This window comes from Limulus polyphemus, unplaced genomic scaffold (genome assembly GCF_000517525.1).
Source record: "Limulus polyphemus unplaced genomic scaffold, Limulus_polyphemus-2.1.2 Scaffold2192, whole genome shotgun sequence".
Lineage (NCBI taxonomy): Eukaryota > Metazoa > Arthropoda > Merostomata > Xiphosura > Limulidae > Limulus > Limulus polyphemus.
This window is the reverse complement of record NW_013667802.1, coordinates 96,125-114,442: the sequence shown is the minus strand read 5'-3', so window position 1 is coordinate 114,442 and position 18,318 is coordinate 96,125. Positions and strand designations below refer to the sequence as shown.

Here is an 18,318-nt window from a genome sequence, read left to right as displayed (position 1 = left end):
AACCACAAGTTATTACCATGTATTTGCACACGGTATTTATTCAAGGTTTTCAAGCTAAAAATATACCTAAAAAAACCATCAAAATGTTATAATTCATTACTAAACAATATTTAATCTACTTAATAATTAACATTCTTTCTAAAGGCTCAGCCAAATCAGCTGAGTTCATTTTGTCAAATTGACCTTTATAGTTTCCATACTATAACTTCTAATATTTTTTGTCTTCATGAAATCTCTAAATGCTTTCAATAAGCATTAAATCCTTTTTTGACAAAAAAAAAATCAGAATTTTTAATGAAGTATTTTAACTAAAGAATTTTCCATGAATATATGGAGTCAAAGATTTGACTGCTCTAAAATAAAAATATATTTTCATCTGTAAATTCTCAAATTTCATTTTCATAATCTCTAAAACCTCCAAAATAAAATTCAAACATTTTTTTCAGTACAACTATATTTTATCTGATATTTTTCTACCCTAACCCTATAAAAGGTTGGTCAATTTGACTGACCTTGTAACTGCTATAAAAAAATAAAAAATAAGTTTAAATTATCGTTTTTTCTTTTCTAGAATTAATTAAAATTGCAACATGAAACTACATTTGTTTATCATAAATAGCTTTAAACTCATAACAGTATATATCTATTTCTATTTAAATTTTATTATTTTACTGCCCTTTGAACTGTGTCTAACTAAAATCCCTGCTGATCAAGTTGTAAATCACCTGGTAAAGGTGTAGCTCATGTTACCCTATCAAATTATGTTATGCAAGACTTTTCGCAAGTTGCCCATGAGCATACCTCATGAAAATTTTATCATTATTGTATTATTCTTTATTTTTTCTAATCTAACCTAAAAGGTTTCCTATTTTTACATTTTAGTTACCTTTATAATAATAAATAAAGAATACATATGAAAAACAAGAGATGTACTTTGGTCTTTTTTTTTTTGCTGTCGACTATTGATAAAACATAACCCTACTTTTTATACTAAAGGTAATACTATACAAAGTAATGTTTTATTTAATTAAATAATGCACCAAAGAACACTGAATAATAACATGCAAAAAGCAGACAAAGTCCTATGACTATAGCAATTTTTCTGCTTTTCTAACTATGCAACGAAAGCTGTTAAAAATTCAGCTAAGCTCATATGAAATACATTTTCAGTATAGGAAAATTATAACTTCCGATACAGAATCCCACATTGAATAGGAGAAGAGACCGGTGCGAGGGAATGAGAGAAGTACCCTCCCCAAAAGCATCTGAAGGATACCCCTGAAAATGAGTGTCAGATCCAAAGATCAAATGAGGGGAACTTCACCACTTCTGAACCAGGTATACTCTTTGCCCCTCTGAGAAAAGTGGAGAAGATAAGGGTGGAAAAGGAGAGGAGCACATCTTAGTGGGATAGAACTGTGTCAGGGTCGTGTTCCTAACCATATAAAATAAATATAACTCAATCCCATGAATGGAAAAGTGGGTAAAACAATGGATGTGCCCTCAGGAGTAGAGTGACTAGGGTATGACAGACCGTACTCGGTAAGTCAACTACATCCAAAACCCATGCCACTGGGAACAGACATTCATGCGGGTGTAGGGTGAGGATCATATCATCTTCACCTGAAACCCAAGAGACTGGGGGATTGAAAATCATGCTATCTCCCATGTATGACACAAGTATTAGTATTAAGCTATTGATCTGGGGACCTGACATCTGATATTGAAAAGATGTCTATCACATGCAGTCAATTCTCCCACCCAGGAAACTTACCCATACCATCCAAAAGGCAATTAAGATAGTATGAGGTAGAGCCAAAGGAGAGAACCATAACAATCCCACATACCACTTCTGTGACCCATAACACAAAAGAAGGAAAATCGAGGGAGGAAGATAGACAACCCAAAACATGTGTGAGGACTTATGATGATTGGTTCTACTCTAAATCGAAAACCCAGCCATGGGGTACTGACATTCATGAGAGGGTAGGATGAAGGCTTCCAATCAAGGAGGTGAACTGCATTTTGACGTATCACTCCTTTGTAATTGTATATTGCAAAGAGGAGGACAGTAAATCCTCTACACCCACAGAACACCACCGCCCTACTCTGCACTGAATGGTTATAGCCATCTTTGTGTGGAACCTATTCAAGAGGGTGCCTCCATGGTCGACCACCCCAGTGGTTTGAAACTGGAAAGGACTCCTATGCTCCACTGAAGAAAAGAGGGTAAAAGGGTGGTGGAGAGTCCGGAGGAACATCATCACCTGAAATAGTGGAATGGGTGGCTACAAAACTCTATTTTGAAAAGCAGACCATACCAAGCTATTCACTACAGCCATGGCAGGGATGGATATCTATCCCCTTCTGCTTTACATATGCAGTCCATGGGTGGTATGGTATGGTCTGGGACATGCATGTTTATGAAGAAAAATATTGCGAGGATATTCACCTACATGCAATCTTGTGGAACACCCCATCTCAATGGTGAGCATTGCAAAGCCATGAGTAAACATGGCTGTACAGTGTGTATTTCAAGTTAAAGAATACCTGGTCAGGCACCACTCGCCACAGAGTGAGATCCATATAATGAGGAACGAAGAAAAGGCCCTGAAAAGAAAATAAAGTATGAATAGAAACTTACCCATCAGAGTTGCACCAAAGTCTGAAGAATGGCCACAGGTGGTAGATGAAAACCCAATGAAGAAGACACCATGATATGATATAGATAATGGGAGACAAACATATTGGGTGTGGTCCACAAGCCTGATTGTAGAATTTTCTACAATGGATGACACAGACAAGAAGCAAGGGAAAAGCTGAAGTGTCTAACCTGATGAAAAGATGCCCTGAACAAATTCCGGGAGGAAGAAGGTAAGGAGGAGTAAGCCAATTGGATCAAAAGTCGGACCCAATTAGTAAGGGTTGAAGGTGAAAGATCACAAAGGGAGGAAGATTGCCAGGGGACACAGAACAGGAATGGGTACCATGGAAGGAAACCGTATAGGCAATATAAGAACAAAGAGCTCTGACTGGACACAGAAGCCTATCTGTATCCGGTTGAGGGTGAAGATGAGAAATGGAAGGAAGAGAAATAGACGAAAAGAAGGAGCTACCCTCCCAAGCCATCAAGGTATTTGGGAAGAAGGAATGATCCAGATAAAGAAGAAGACAGGTAGGGTGATAAAATGTACGTGAAACGTCAATGGCAAACAAATCCAACCATCGATGCCCACAGGTTAAGAGGAGAAGGAAATATGTTTTAAGGGAAAGGTGAAACATGGAACATGATGAAAGTGGTTTAAATGGAGGTAGAGTGAGGGAATGGAGTACCACATTAACATCCCAATCTGGAAGGGTAGGTCACCTTGGAAGGCAATGCAACCAGAAGGAACGCAGTAGCATGGTAAGGACAGGTAGGTAAAAAACTCTACGGTATTGGGAAAAATGAAAGGTATGGGATAAAGCTGCCCAATAAAACGAGAGTGAAGAGACTCAGGATCCCTGGTCAAAAAGCCAAGTGAGAAATTCTGCCACCCGAGCCACAGTAGGCTGGTCAGCAGGAAATCCCTGATTTGTAGACTAACTGTGGAACACCTTCCTCTTGCACTGATACACCTCCCTGGAAGAAGGACGTATGGAACCAGCTAAAAGGAATGTGACTCGATGGGAGAAATTGGATCTTCTTGCCAAAAGCCAGCAACTAAGATTGACAAAGAGGATAGGGAGATAACAGAAGAAGTACAGGAGAGGAGAGTAGCAGGTGCTGTAACCATGAAATCCATGGCTGAGCTGGCCAATAAGGAACAATCAGTAGAACCTGACAAGGAGTGATATGGATGAGAAAGATAACCTGATGAAGTAATCAGATAGGAGGATAAACACACAGATACTTGTGGGACCAATCTTGCCTGAGGAACCAGTCATCAAAAGAGAGGTAACTTGTGATTGAGGCTTGAAGCAAATACACCAGACTAACTGCAAAGCTCCCTGAAAACAAGGGGATCTAAGGACCACTCTGTCAGATATATCCAATCTTGGCAGGAAAGACGATGTGCAACAAGAATGAAAACATCTGGCACATGATATGCAATGAGATGAACATGTTGCATGTGGGCCCAGTATAAGAGATCCAACATCTGAAAACAAAGATCTCTTGCCTGGGTGACCCCTTGGTGACTGATATGTGCCACCACCATAGAATTGTTGGAATGAACCATCACCAGACAATGTCGGGCGAGAAGAAGGAAGTGATTCAATGCCCAACGTGCAGCTAAAAGTTCAAGAATGTTGATATGTAAATCATGTTTGTTTGCAGACCAATGGCCTAAAGCTTCCTGTTGGTTGACCCATGCACCTCAGCACTACAGGGATGCATCCATGTAAAGATGTAGACCTGGATGTGGGGGGAGGAAGTGGCACACCCACTGAAGTATGTGCCTTGTCCAACCACCAAAGCTGATTGTCTCGCGGGGTAAAAGGAAGGGTAATGGGAGTAGAAAGTATAAATACCATAATGTAAGCTGCATATTCGCCACATGATTTACAACTTATATGCAATGAATATTAGTTAGACACAGTTCAAAGAACAATAAGCGATAAAATTTAAGTATAAATAGATGGATACTGTTACAAGTTTAAGGCTATTTACGATAAATAGTTAATATTTGTTAATAAATCAGTTGAAGTATACATTGTAACTGCTCCTTTGCTGAAGTAGAATTTTTTTTAAGACACTTGGAAAAACTTAGAATCTATTCATCATTCTGTTAAAAAATGAAGAAGTAACAGCTAATAACAAAGAAGCTATTTAGTCAACAGTTTGGCAAGTTAGGCAGTAATGATTAATAAAGAAAATTTTCTTCTGGCACCATTTTGGCTCCACTTTAAACTTAACATAGCTTGAAATTTCAAAAATAAATTACTGATTAAATTCTGGAACTTTCTTTTAGGATTTCCAAAAATAAAATATAAAGTTTTTGAATTAAGTTTCAAACATTAAATAAATATATATTCAAAAATTGTGTTTAATTTTCTGCTTACACTAAGCAGGTGTAAATTAATCACAAAAAACTTAATCAGTTCAGTAAGAAGAGTTAGGTTTGGTTTGCAATTTTATGAAAATTATTCTGAATTATATAAAAATATACAAGTTTAATTATGGAAAGATTATTTTTCTACTTTGTACTAGCAGAAAATCATATGATGCATGCCTACTAGACATGTGCCAGATGGAAAGAGCTCATTAAAGCAATCATGTGAGTTGATTCTCACTAGCTGCTAAACAAAGCCAGCTATTTTTGACATATCCATTACTACACCACATCATAAAACACTTTGTTTTATGCAAAAAATATATACACTGAATTTTAAGTCTTTTCACTAGGGTATACAATTCTTACCTTTTTAGTCGATTGTAAGTTACATCATTTGTCAACTTCATAAGACGGTACTGTGTTTTATCGTCAATTTCGAGCAAATCAAAACTCTCATCAAATGACAAACATATTTCTTTTTCAGTAGTTCGTGTCACAATACCCGAAGCCAAAATGTTCTCATTTTTTTCCTGAGATAAAGCAACTCCAGCAATGTCCCCTAGAGATAAAAGAAAAGATACTGATCTACATGAATCAAATACCATATTTTTCAAGCTTGCTCCATTATACTTATGAATAATTATCATGCATACTGTATACTTTTTATACTCTGAATTTAAATATATATATATATATATATAATCTAAATACAAATGGAAAATTTTCACAACTATTGAAACAAGAAAGTCAAACTACTAAAACTGAGTTACTTGAAATTTAAAAAATTCTTCCCTTTGTAGTTTTGAATTTCTTGTTACAATACTTTTTGTAGCATTTGTAGCTAGCTAGGTTACATATATATTGATCCCTACTTATCTTTATAATATTTACAAATATTTTGTTATACTTGTTTGTTTCCTTTTTGTTAGCTATATTTTTGTGCACCAGCAATATTAAGCATGGGGGTGCACTTATGAACGATTCAATTTTATTACTCATCAAAATATCCACCAACCTACCCTCAAATCTAATTATATGCCCAAAGTAGTACATTGCCCATTTTATATATATATACTAGTATTCTTTTTGGTACAAGAAAGAAATCATTGGTATCCCAGATGGAAGAGGTCTTTGAAAGAATTAGAGTGAAAAGATTTGTCATTTTTTCTGTATGCTTGTCTGGACAACTTACTTACTTACTTACTTAGATTGAAATACTGAAATTTTGACTCACTCCATAAACATGCATATAGCGATTTAGGCAGCTTTATAAGTACAATAAGCTTAGTTTTGCTCAACCAATACTGTGAAATAGTCATTGTTAATATTCAGATATCTTAAATTTGGTTTTAAACGAGAAATATTTATGGCCACTATTTTGTTTCATCATAATCCCTACTATTAAGTACTACCATATTTAACGATGTAGTTGAAGTTTTTAATACATTTTAAACTAACCAAACACCTGCCAAAAATGATAAAACCTATTGTGGTTTATTATCTGTCAATATCAAGATTCGTGATAGTGTGTTTTGCAGTTAAAAAAAACAACCTGCAGGACACACTGTGCATTATTAACACGAGTGTAGCTCAGACTGTGGTAATCTAAACTATCAAATATTTTCAGTGGATGTGCTATACTGGACTCTTACATCACATACACCAAACTTCAAGGATTTTCATTAAGAAATAACTGAGATATAACATCTCCAATTTTGATTGAGTTTCTTCCAACTTTTTGTTTTCTTCTCATGAAAAATACAGAAATTTTATCTGATAGAAAAACATACTTAACTTTTATGGATTTTTTTCAAATTTTGGTAAACTGATAGATCCTTATAACCTACAATTAGGAGTCCCATTTCAGGTAAATATAAGCCACATGTGCAAAGTTATTCAAGAAAAAACCCACAAATTTAACAAAAAGTTTGCACACACCTACACAAAAAGTCATGTGAGCTATTGGTCTAATATTTTTAATACAGCTTTCTCTAAGAGCAAAAGTAGACCATTTTTTTCATTCGCATTAAAGACAGCTAAGTCAGAGCAGCAAAACTAAAAGGTGAAAGAACGTCCAGATACATAAGCATTGCTTAGGCCAAGTAAACTAGATTAGCAGTTTCTAGCTCAAGTTTTCAAAAGAATCATATAGGTGGACGATTATTACTGATATTCACTGACAACTTTTCAGCACAAATTTACTAAACTTTATGAAATTATCCTAATTAAAAAGCATTTAGTGTCACGTGATATTAGTTTAAGCAATTAGCACAAATAATGAAGCTTAATGTGGCTGTACCAATTACATGAGGGTGATGACAAGAAACTGTTAATCTAAATTCCATGGCATTAGTAAAAAGGAAGCTGATAACACTGTTTTAAAGAGGAAAACTACCACCATATATTTTAAAGAATCTGGTCGATCCTGTAAAGTAAAGTCTGTTCCAAATAATAGGGTTGCAATCCTAAAGCTAATGTTCGTTACTATCAAGTGTCACTTTCATATTTGGTGTGGTATGTTGGTGTGTATTGACAAAAAGTCATGATATCTAATCAAAAACACCTTAGGCTGAAAAAACAGTGCAACCAAAAAAGGATTTAAAATGTAACTTAAAGGAATGAATTCAACATTGGTGGCCAAACTGGTAGCTACACTTACAGCATTGATAAGAATTTTACAGCAAATATTCATTCATTCATTTGTCAGCTAGGCCACATATTTTGCTTTACCTACCATCATGCCCCAAGTTAAAAAAAAACACGGCCTGGCTAACTAATGAATAAATATTTGATATAAAATTCTTATCAATACTATAAATATAACTACCAGTTTGGTCACAAATTTTGATTTCATTACTTTATTCACATACTGAATCCTTTTTTTGGCCACACCTTTTTTCATACCTAAGGTGTTTTTGATTAGATTAATATAACAAAAGTTCAGTTACTGTTAGTTTTTTTTACAGTTTTCATGCAGAGCTATACAAAAGGTTTGTATGCATAGCTGTCCATAATATTGAACTTACAGACTAGAGGGAAGGCAGCTAATCAATAGTAACCATTGTCAACTTTTAGGCTACTTTTCTCTGACAGAATAGTGGGATTAGACCAATAATCTTATAGTGCATTCATGGACTGAAAGTGCAGAGCACATTTCTGTGGCAACAGGAGGAAAATTAAAAAACTTCAGATTCAAAGTCCAGGCATGCTAACCACTAGACCTAAGTTCAGTTACGTATCTTCGCTGTTTCTTCACAGGCACTAGATAAAGTAGTTAGTACCCCAATATGTAATTTGAACATACATCATAACAGTCTTCAAAACTGGGCAAATCAGGGAGAGTCACACAATATCATCATCCTGATTTGTATTGACAACTGAAAAGTCATTTGCGTTATATCAGCACTTGGATTGTAGCTGAACTAATCACCAAAGAATGAAGCATGGAAGCTGGAAATAAGACTGGATATTGTCAATACCAGTCTGCTTCAAGAATCACTACTCTCCATGGACACCTCAACAGTCCAACTAGATCCTATGTGCTATCCTTTGTTGACAAAATTCTGGGGTATAGCAGTGGCTCTAGTAAAGCAGAACTAGAAAGCAAGATGCAACCATACTTTAGCAGGGTGAGGAAATGGTGCAATGACTCAATAATGGTAATCAATCCTGTTAAAGCCACAACAATATTCTGCACACACAACGACAGACATTCTGATGAGGATAAGCAACCACCATCCTTCGTGGATAATGCTATCCCTCTGAAAGAAACACTGATGTATTTTTGAAAGACAACTCAAGTTCATCAGCCACACTAACACCATGATAATCAGAGCTACTAAAAACATCAATACATTGAACACTGCAGGAGGAAGTAGAGCTACTAAATTCTAATCTGCTCCATCCAGTACTATGCTCTACTGATGATCAGTATGAGTGTTAAACATATAGATAAGATTGAAAAAGATACAAAACTGTTGTTTCAGGCTGGCAATGGTAATAACTTCAGTCGCATCCACCAGGTCCCTATTATGTATCCAAGCCTCAGCAGCATCATAGAACACCAACAGCACTTACATGAAAAATTATTCACTAGTGTAAAGAACATGTATTTCACTAGTGCATCACTGACCTTCTGAATGGGAAATTTCAGTTGCACAAGAACCTCACAGACTATAATCAATTAGGGAATTGCTTAAAATATGCTCCAGGAGACAATCTTGGGTAGACAGATGCTATACAGCCATAACTGAAATAATTTATCACCACCAGATCACAGATTTCCCTGTGTGGAATAAACATCTGATGCCAGTGGGATCCATGGAAAAATCAATTGGGCAGAGAGTGATGCAGAAAAAGCTTATCAGCACTTTTTTTAACCCCTTATCATCCATGGAAAGGTTTTTTCCATTACTATAGTAATGTTTTGACCACAATAAACCAGGCACAAGACACTTAAATGGCATGTGAGACTGTCAGGTTTTTGTAAAGGGCTGGATTCTTTACAGTAGGTGCCTTTGACTTGTTCTTGATAAATTTTAACAATAAACAGACAGCACACAATCCACTTGTTTTAAAATAATATATTCAAAGCAAGCAAAAGTATGTACAAAAATCTGTTACACTACTGTTTACTGCAGTTGAATCTAGAGCTTTAAATATTTCATCTTCTCATCAAAAGTCCACACAGGCTGGGTCAGTTTTCTTAGAACCCAAATGACAAGACAAATTATTTTTATCTATCTCTGTTGTTATAATACCAACTGTGAAACTTTCACTTTAGAAATCACCTGTTATGGCTAAACTTCACTTTTTTTTTCACTTTTACTTTCTTTAACTTACTTTAATTTAACTTCTGTATCTGCACATATTTATAACATCAGACAGAAAAATCTAGCCCTCTTATAACAACAATATTTACATAATGAGAAAAACTTAGAAGCTTAGAGTAAGATTATCTCAATAATATTACAAAAGCCTAGTACAACAATTAGAAGGCTATTCAATATAACTCCATTTTACTATATGTTAAAACTCTAAGTAGGAAAACACACAGAATCCCAGCCAATGTATATGCTATATTCATATTTTAGTACTTCAAAGTGCTAATTTTATTTTTCTTGCCTTACACCATTCTTTTACCCTCAAGAACATAGTATGTTTTTGTAAAACCATGCTTCTTGTCATTCTTGGATCTGTTACTTCAGGTATTAGTGTCTGAAAAATTAAACTGATCTAGTTTAGGGTGAATCTTATAACATTGAAAGAATTAGCATTTTTAGACCTAATACACTATAATATTTGACAGTTTTTATTTGGGATGGTAGTTTCGAATAATTAGGATTCAAGTATTCTATTAATTAAAACTGTCCAAATGTTCGACCTCTACTTGCATTCTTTTGATCTTGTATTTTCTATTGTGCCTAACTATCGTTGTAGCAAATATATCATTTGAAAATGAAATTTTTAGCAAGTATGAATATAAAAAATGTTTGTTTTTGTCCAAAATAATATGTGATCCAAAAAAATCCCACAAGTATCTATCTTGACAGTTTGTATAAAGAATGTGCATGTATTAATATGTAAATACAAAATGCCGTGTAAAGTAATTTAGAATAAATATGTACATTGTTTATAACACAAAATGCAGTGTAAAGTAATTTACAATAAATACATTGTTCTTAACAGAAATTTTAAGTCCTCAGCATACATCAGAAAGTGACCTGCAGATATGTTAAAGTTTTGTATTGTTGAGCACATCTTTTTCTCTTTTTTTTTATCATAGTTTATTTTGAAATAATTATTTGAATACTCAGTCTCACCTCTACTTTTTATTCCATAAGCATTCTACCAATGCACTATTCTGTGAGTGTGTGTGTCTGTAAAATTCTTATATAGTTTTCACCAATTTTACATAAACACTACTTTGCTTCACATTTATGCCTAAACGAAAGTCTCTTAAGGAGATACATTATTTACTGTAGAGATTAATATTAGATAGTTTACTTTAAAGTTGTACATGTGATGAATGAAATAAACCACATATTATCATCTAATGTAAGTTACATTTTTTTATTACAACGTAAGGTTTCCTCTAGATAGCCATGTTTCTGACCATTATGGGATCAATAATCTCTGGTAACAAAGTTTCCATAAAAAAGTGATATAACTTGGGAAAAAATTTTTGATTACCAGAAAAGTGTGAAGCTGTCAGTCTTTTACTTCATTTCTCTTTACATTTTGGGTTTCTGTTCTGTTCCTTTGTTTTACTCACAATGTTATCCCTAATCTCCTTTGATACCTGCAATTCCATTAGAAATTCAGTTTTTCTTCTCTGATATTCATTTTCTGTTAAATCAAGTTGCTGACTATTTGGTCTATTGTTTTTTGCTAATACCCTCACAGTGTTATTCTCTCCTTATTTTTTTTGCCTCAAGCATCTTCATGTGTCTTCATGACCAACATTGCTCTCTTTGTTTTTACTGTGTATTTTGTCAATATAGCAGATGGACTTTTGTTGAAAAAAGATTTGGAAGCTAAAGTGTGCCAGTTAGGTCCCAGTTGGTATGATAAACTAGCATCTTGACAATGCCAAAGATATGCACCTCTGCATGATCTACTTATTTGTTTCCTCCAATGAATTTCGTAACAATATGCATATATGATTCGACAAGGTTGCTTGTGCCATTTGAAATCAGTTTGTTAGTTTGTCGTACAAGCATGTCTACAGCAGCCACAATTCTTGTGAGAAGGTAATGAGGCCTTGTTAGGATATTGTTTCTTTCACTGTTGTTGCCGACTGATGAACAAAAATAAGACTTGCATTTTTCGTAGCTTCCAAAAACATATGGACCATTCTTTAGATCATCTATGAGAGTTTTATACTATTGGAATTTTTACTGTTGTATTGAATAGTGCTTCTTGCACTTTTTTTATGTGAATTATTCTAGACTTTGATAAGCATTTTACACTTTCTGTGCTTTTGTTAGAGACATTGTGCAATACCTTAGTGTAGTTTCTGACCATATGGTTGGTACATTCAACCTTCGTGACTGATCTGCTATAAGGCACTCTTTCCAAAACTCTTTTATAAGCACTTGAATCACCATCACCAGTTAGTACCCTATACCTTACTTCCTGCATGGATTTACTCTTACAGAATCTATCTACAATAAGGTTCCATAGTGGGTAATGATTCATTCCAGTTTCAGTACCATTTGTGCTCAGTTGCTGTTCTCCTTTTATCATCTGTGGCACATATGCAATAATATTTGTTTCAAATGCCAAAAAAAATCTTTCTTGTGCAATGACCAATTATGACTACAACTCCAGTATTATAAGTGTAACGACGACAGTAGTTTTTTGTTCCCTAGCCAGCATCAGCTACAACTTTTATCCAATGAACTCTATCTTGATCCACATTCCCTGCCTCTTGAGCTAATCAAAATTCTTCTTTTCCAGCTTCTTCCATCTGTGTCTGTATACATTCTTCCCATGTCTGAAAAAATCAATTTCAAAGTTGTAATAATCTATTTCCAGGGATTTCAGCAAATCTATATAGTCATCTGAAGTTTACGCTCATTCTTTACAGAAATTTTACTGTATTTGTATTACAAGTAAAAGAAGTACTTTTTGTTTTTACTTGTATTTCATAAAGATCATTATCATTTTCTTAAAAACAGAAAAGACACAAAATAGAGAAAATTATCGTTTATTATAAACAAAAATGTGTTGTGCATGAAATGGTTATACATTTCCAACATTCAAGTGAAACTGTCCACCATAGTTTATAATGCATAAATACTAAAAAAAATCTCACTGTTTTGAAACTTGTCTAATTTACATTACAAAAGCCTATAAAACTAATAGTGATAACTTTCATTTATAGATAATGATGCCAAGTACTGTTTTAAAACAACATGTACTTTACATTATGCCAAAAACGAGAAACTAGTACTGTATAAATAAATAAATCACAAAACTATACACACGTACTTGTCCCACTTTTTCTTTATATTTTTGGAATGTTTTTTCACTCACAGACAGTATTCCCAAAACTGAAAAGATCTCCTCTTGTTGTGGAGATCCACTTCTTACTGTCGTGAATCCCCAAACTGCCAAAAATTTATGTTGCCTTCACCTTGTGTACATTCTGGATCTGATCGAACAACTACATTGGTTTCACATTTGCTGCAGCAGAAGTGGAAATTACTTTTGAGCCCAAATACTGTTCATTTGTAAACAAAAGACATCCTCCATGAACACATTGAAAAGAATAAGCAGAAATTCAATGAATTTCCATTATAAAATGTCTTATGTCAACTATTCATCTTCCTAGTATATTTTCTAGTCCCTCATTGTGAACATCAACTGAAGAAAGTTATTCACGGTCATATGATAGATAGTTTGTGTTATATAAATTAATGATGAAACAATATTTTAATAACAGGTAGATGTTGTTACATTACAAAGATAAAAACAAACTGTTCTTGTCACTTCTGTAAACAAGGGAAAGAATGAACATGTCTTTATAAATACAAGACTTAAATATGCTTTTCTTACTAATAGTTTAGATATATAAGCTATTATGGTTGAAATAACATACACAACTGATGATTATTTTTTTATGTGTTTATGTCTACCTTTCATTTTTTTCTTTTGTTTATACTCAATTAGCTTACTTTATGTCAGAGGATAACCAACATATTGTTACAAAATCTGAATAAGTAATAATTTATTATTAAACCAGGAATATAATACACACTTTATAAAGTCTAGTCTTATTCATTCAATTTGCTTTTGTCCAGGGTTACTGATGAAGATGGAATTCCCCCAAATCAGCTTAACATGGTGAAAAGTAAATTGAATTATTGATTAGGCTTTATATTTATTTTCCGATAAATTTCTAAGTTCTCTGAATATTTACCACTGTCTATCGTTGTCATTTTTTACTGGAGTCATCATCGGGCTGCTACTTGTAAGAGCAAGTAGGAACAGATGAGGTTAGTTGAGCTTTTTTTAAAAAAATTCCATCTAAGTCAATTTCTTGTTTTAATTCTACTTGGAAATATTTTGTTTTGGACCATGTTTCACCTATGATGCAGGGTCCAAGTATACAGTTATAAATTTACTGGTCTAAGAATGTATAGAAAATCAGGATCAAAATTTGGTAATCACAAATCAAGTGATGGCAAAATCAGTGAGAGTTTTTATATTGAGTTGTCTGTGTCACTAAGTAACTTTCACACTTCACTATATTTGTCACTGACCAATCAAAATGGACAAGACTAACTACTACACCTTAGCAAGGTCATTGGAGCTGTTGGTGGTGGTAAGTAGTTGCAAGTGACATTACATGATGCCGACATACAAACAAATCTTATAACAGCAACAGAATAATTGATCCATGCACTTTTTCTCATAAGACCTTATTATTTATTTATTTGGTTCATTTTGGCTCTTAGAGAATGAGACTGTACAACAGCTATAAATATTTCTTAATATTATGCTTATAATAGAATATTTTCCCAATTGTCGAATATGCTTCCTGTTATTCAAGCATTTGTTCCCTGTATGGTGTAATCACTGGTTCCTGTCCACAGACTGGTTATCTTATAATTCTATCTTGCCTAGCCCCTGATTGCTGGAGCTCACTTTATTCTTGTTAGTGGTCATTTACAACAAATTATTTAGTTGTTTATTATTCATCAAAATGCTGCTCAATGGGCTATCTGTGCTGTGCTAAACATGGGTATCTGAGCCTGATTTTTAGCTTGATAACTACTCAGACTTACAGCTGAGCCACTGGAGGATGCAACAAAGAACTTTTTTGGAATTCATTCTTGTTCCAGGAACTCATCTTCATTACAAATTTTACTTATTTAAAGCAATTGTAAGTTTTGATGTTTTTTAAAATGAAATTGTTAGACTAGTTGTCACTATTACTGAACTTGTATTTTATAATATTTATGGAAATCTGAAAATTGCTTTCTGAATATATACTTCAAATATATACTGATTTCTGTATACTTCAAATTCATTATTCATTGTTTACATTTACTCTATGAATTAGCATTTTCACATATCCATATACAATAAATACATTTTATTTCAGAAGACAGTAGAAGTGAGTGGGTTAATCACTGCACTCATTAATTACAATCATCTGTGTTTTCATAAGAGACTTATGTAATTGGAATAACCAAAAATAGCAATATTGAGAAATACTAATTTCAGTTACTTGGTTATTTTTGTGAACTTTTACACTAATCCATTAAGCTAAACAACCTCAAAATCGTTGAAAATAACAGACAAATAATTACAGCAATGTTTTGATTATTTGGATAGTTGGAATAATCATCAGAAACATCAATTTTGATTGATTATTTACATGACACTAATCAAAAAGTGCAATAAGCAAAAACACTAGTTGATTATTTTCATATAATTAATCAACTTAATCATAATCTATATTTATCGATTATTTTACAGGACACTAATCGATGTAATTTATACTCATAGGTGAATTGATTATATTGAATAATCATCCAGTTTTTGATTCAACAACTAATAAATCAATATTTAGCAATACTGGTCACCACTTCTATACAAACTAACAAATTCAAATTAAACTTATAATTATATTTGCTTAAACAAAAAGTAACTGCACCTGAACTAAATAAGTTGGTAGGTAGTAGCTTTCCCCAGAAATGTTCAAATGTACAATTGGTTCTTCCATATAGCCCAGTGCGATGGCCTCCAAGTCTCAAGTTTAAAATGCACACCCCTCGTTGCTGGAGCTCTTTCAGAGAGCAAGAAGCATGAAGTTTTCTAAAAAAATTAAAAAGTTTGCAGTTTCCAAGACCCAGTAAAACAAAATCAGATGATATATTCATAAAAAAACAAAAAACACTGAACAAGTATAACTTATTGTGTCTTATGAAAATTTTATTTTAATGATTTATACAGATAATTAAGCTAAATAACATGTTTTCTGATACACAAAGCATCTTAAAAAATTTTCATCTTAAATAGGTTGCTTGTTAAAATATTTTATGACCAACAGATATTTCAACTCCAGATTGACCACACAAACATAAATTGTACAACAATTTGCATTTCTGTAAAAACAATAAGAGCCTGCCATGTAGCCAATTCATTACCTTGGTTAAATCATCACAGTTAATAAGGTACAATGATACATGTAAAAGATGTTAAGCTTCTGAACCTACTATCGACAGGCACCACGAGAGAGAAAAAAAAAATCATTCCATAAAATTTTGAGCTTGAGATTAGATAATAAACATATCCAAAACTTGATATACACACACAATAAAATTAAGAAACACTATGAAAGTATCATAAACACCAATAATAATTTTGCTTAAATCTTTAAAACTAAATATCAAATTTGTCTGCTTCAGATGTGGACTCTCAATTAAACCTTCTTATTATGAGCTCATGGCATTATCAAACAAAATTTTTTAGAGCTATGTTACACATTTTATCACACAAAATAAGGAAAAAATTTCTAATAGATCCAAATTCTTGTAGTTATTACAGCAATATAAAATATAACATCCACATTAACTTCAAAATTTAACATGGAAATACTAAACATCGTATTAAGAGTAAAATATACTTCATGCCATTTTGCATACAGTACATTGTAATTTCACAAGTTGATTTTTTGTGCATGTATATATGCACTGTATATGGTGGTAAACAATTCCAGAATATATTCAAGTATTAAAAAAAAATACACACAAAACTGCAATCTGCTTTCAGAGGACATAAAAAACAAAGACAATCAAAAAGTTGAATCACAGTTATAACATGGGATTTCAACAATGAAAAGTTTATAATTAGCAATTATCTTAAGTCACATGATCAAACAGGTATGGTCATAGATAAATTGCATTATAGAATTAAGGCTGTTACTAATAAGGACAATGATGTTAGTAATCATGGAAACTAGTTTTGAACACTGTTAAACATTATAAGGAGTCAAGTAGTAAGAGATAGAGGTTTCTTGAAGTGATTTGGAATAGTTTTCTATGCAAAATGGTCAAGGAACTAACTAGAAAGGGTGTTAGTTTAGATTTACTGTTAACCACTATTGAGAATGTGATTATATGACAAGAATATATGATGAAGAGTGATCGTTGCATGATTTTATGTTTTTCTACATATTGAGATCAAGAAAAATCAAATTTTAATTACTGTTTTTAGGCCTCCAAACAAGATTTATTATAAGAGAACTGAGGTAATGGGTTAAAAAGTGATATGAGACAGATTTGGAAATTAAAAAAAAAAAATAAACTGCTTTTAATTCAAGAAAAAAATATTTTCATAAAAAGCAGAAAAAAAAGAGAGCAAAAAAAAAGAAGACCCAGTTAAGTTCTTTATTCTTGTTTTTCATGTATATTCTATTTTTATTATTATTATAGAAGTAACTAAAATATAAAAATTAAAAACTTTTTGGGTTAGATAAAGTAAAATAAATAATAATTTTAATGATAATAATATTTATGAGGTAAACCTGCATTATGTAATTCTATTCCGATATGTGAGCTGCACGTTCCTCAAGTGATTTGCAATTTATATTAGTTAGAAGCAGTTCAAAGGGCAATAAAACAATAATATTTAAGCATAAATAAATGTATACTGTTACAAGCTTTAAACTACTTAGGATAAAGTGGTTTTCTTTCATAATTTGCAGTCATTCCAGAAAGAAAATAGATGAAAATTAGAATTATTTTCTATTTTTTATGTGATTACAAGGTTGGTTAAATATTATCCTCCAAAAGCAATATAAAATCTTGTTTTTTTTTGTGACAGTGTTTTCCTATTCCTTGAGTGAATGACATATTTTAGAGACAAATGACATCAAATGACAAGTAGTTTCATTTTAAAATCTTCAAGGTGTTTCTTCATTTTCTGCTAGAAAATAATTTGTAAGATATCAAAGTTTAGTAGTTGGTACCCAAGCAGGTTCTTACTATAATCTGTTTATAAGCAACATGTTAATTGGACCAAGATAAATCATAATGGAAAACAAGAAATCATGTAGTCACTTTCAAGTATTGATACCTTAAAAACAGAAGATATATTTTCATACTTACTGGAAAAGCTGTACATTTTATCCTCTTGCATACTGTCCTAATTTAACACTTGTTGAGGGTAAGAAACGTGTAGTGTACATTACAAATAATACATTTTATTCTCTTGCACATTGTCCTAATTTAACACTTGTTGAGGGTAAGAAACGTGTAGTGTACAT

General features: G+C 32.8%; 1 protein-coding gene across 10 annotated transcripts in view; it reads right to left on the bottom strand.

Annotated features, from left to right (window-relative positions):
* LOC106466223 (DNA-binding protein SMUBP-2-like) overlaps positions 1 to 18,318 on the bottom strand; it is a 102,245-nt gene that overhangs the window by 67,846 nt on the left and 16,081 nt on the right. For all 10 annotated transcript variants that reach the window (XM_022394190.1, XM_022394192.1, XM_022394187.1 and 7 more), the window contains exons 3-4: positions 15,706 to 15,866; positions 5,403 to 5,595 (exon numbers count right to left, since the gene is read on the bottom strand). In XM_022394190.1, coding sequence (XP_022249898.1) covers positions 5,403 to 5,595; positions 15,706 to 15,866 — 354 coding nt within the window. The remainder of the gene's footprint in view (positions 1 to 5,402; positions 5,596 to 15,705; positions 15,867 to 18,318) is intronic.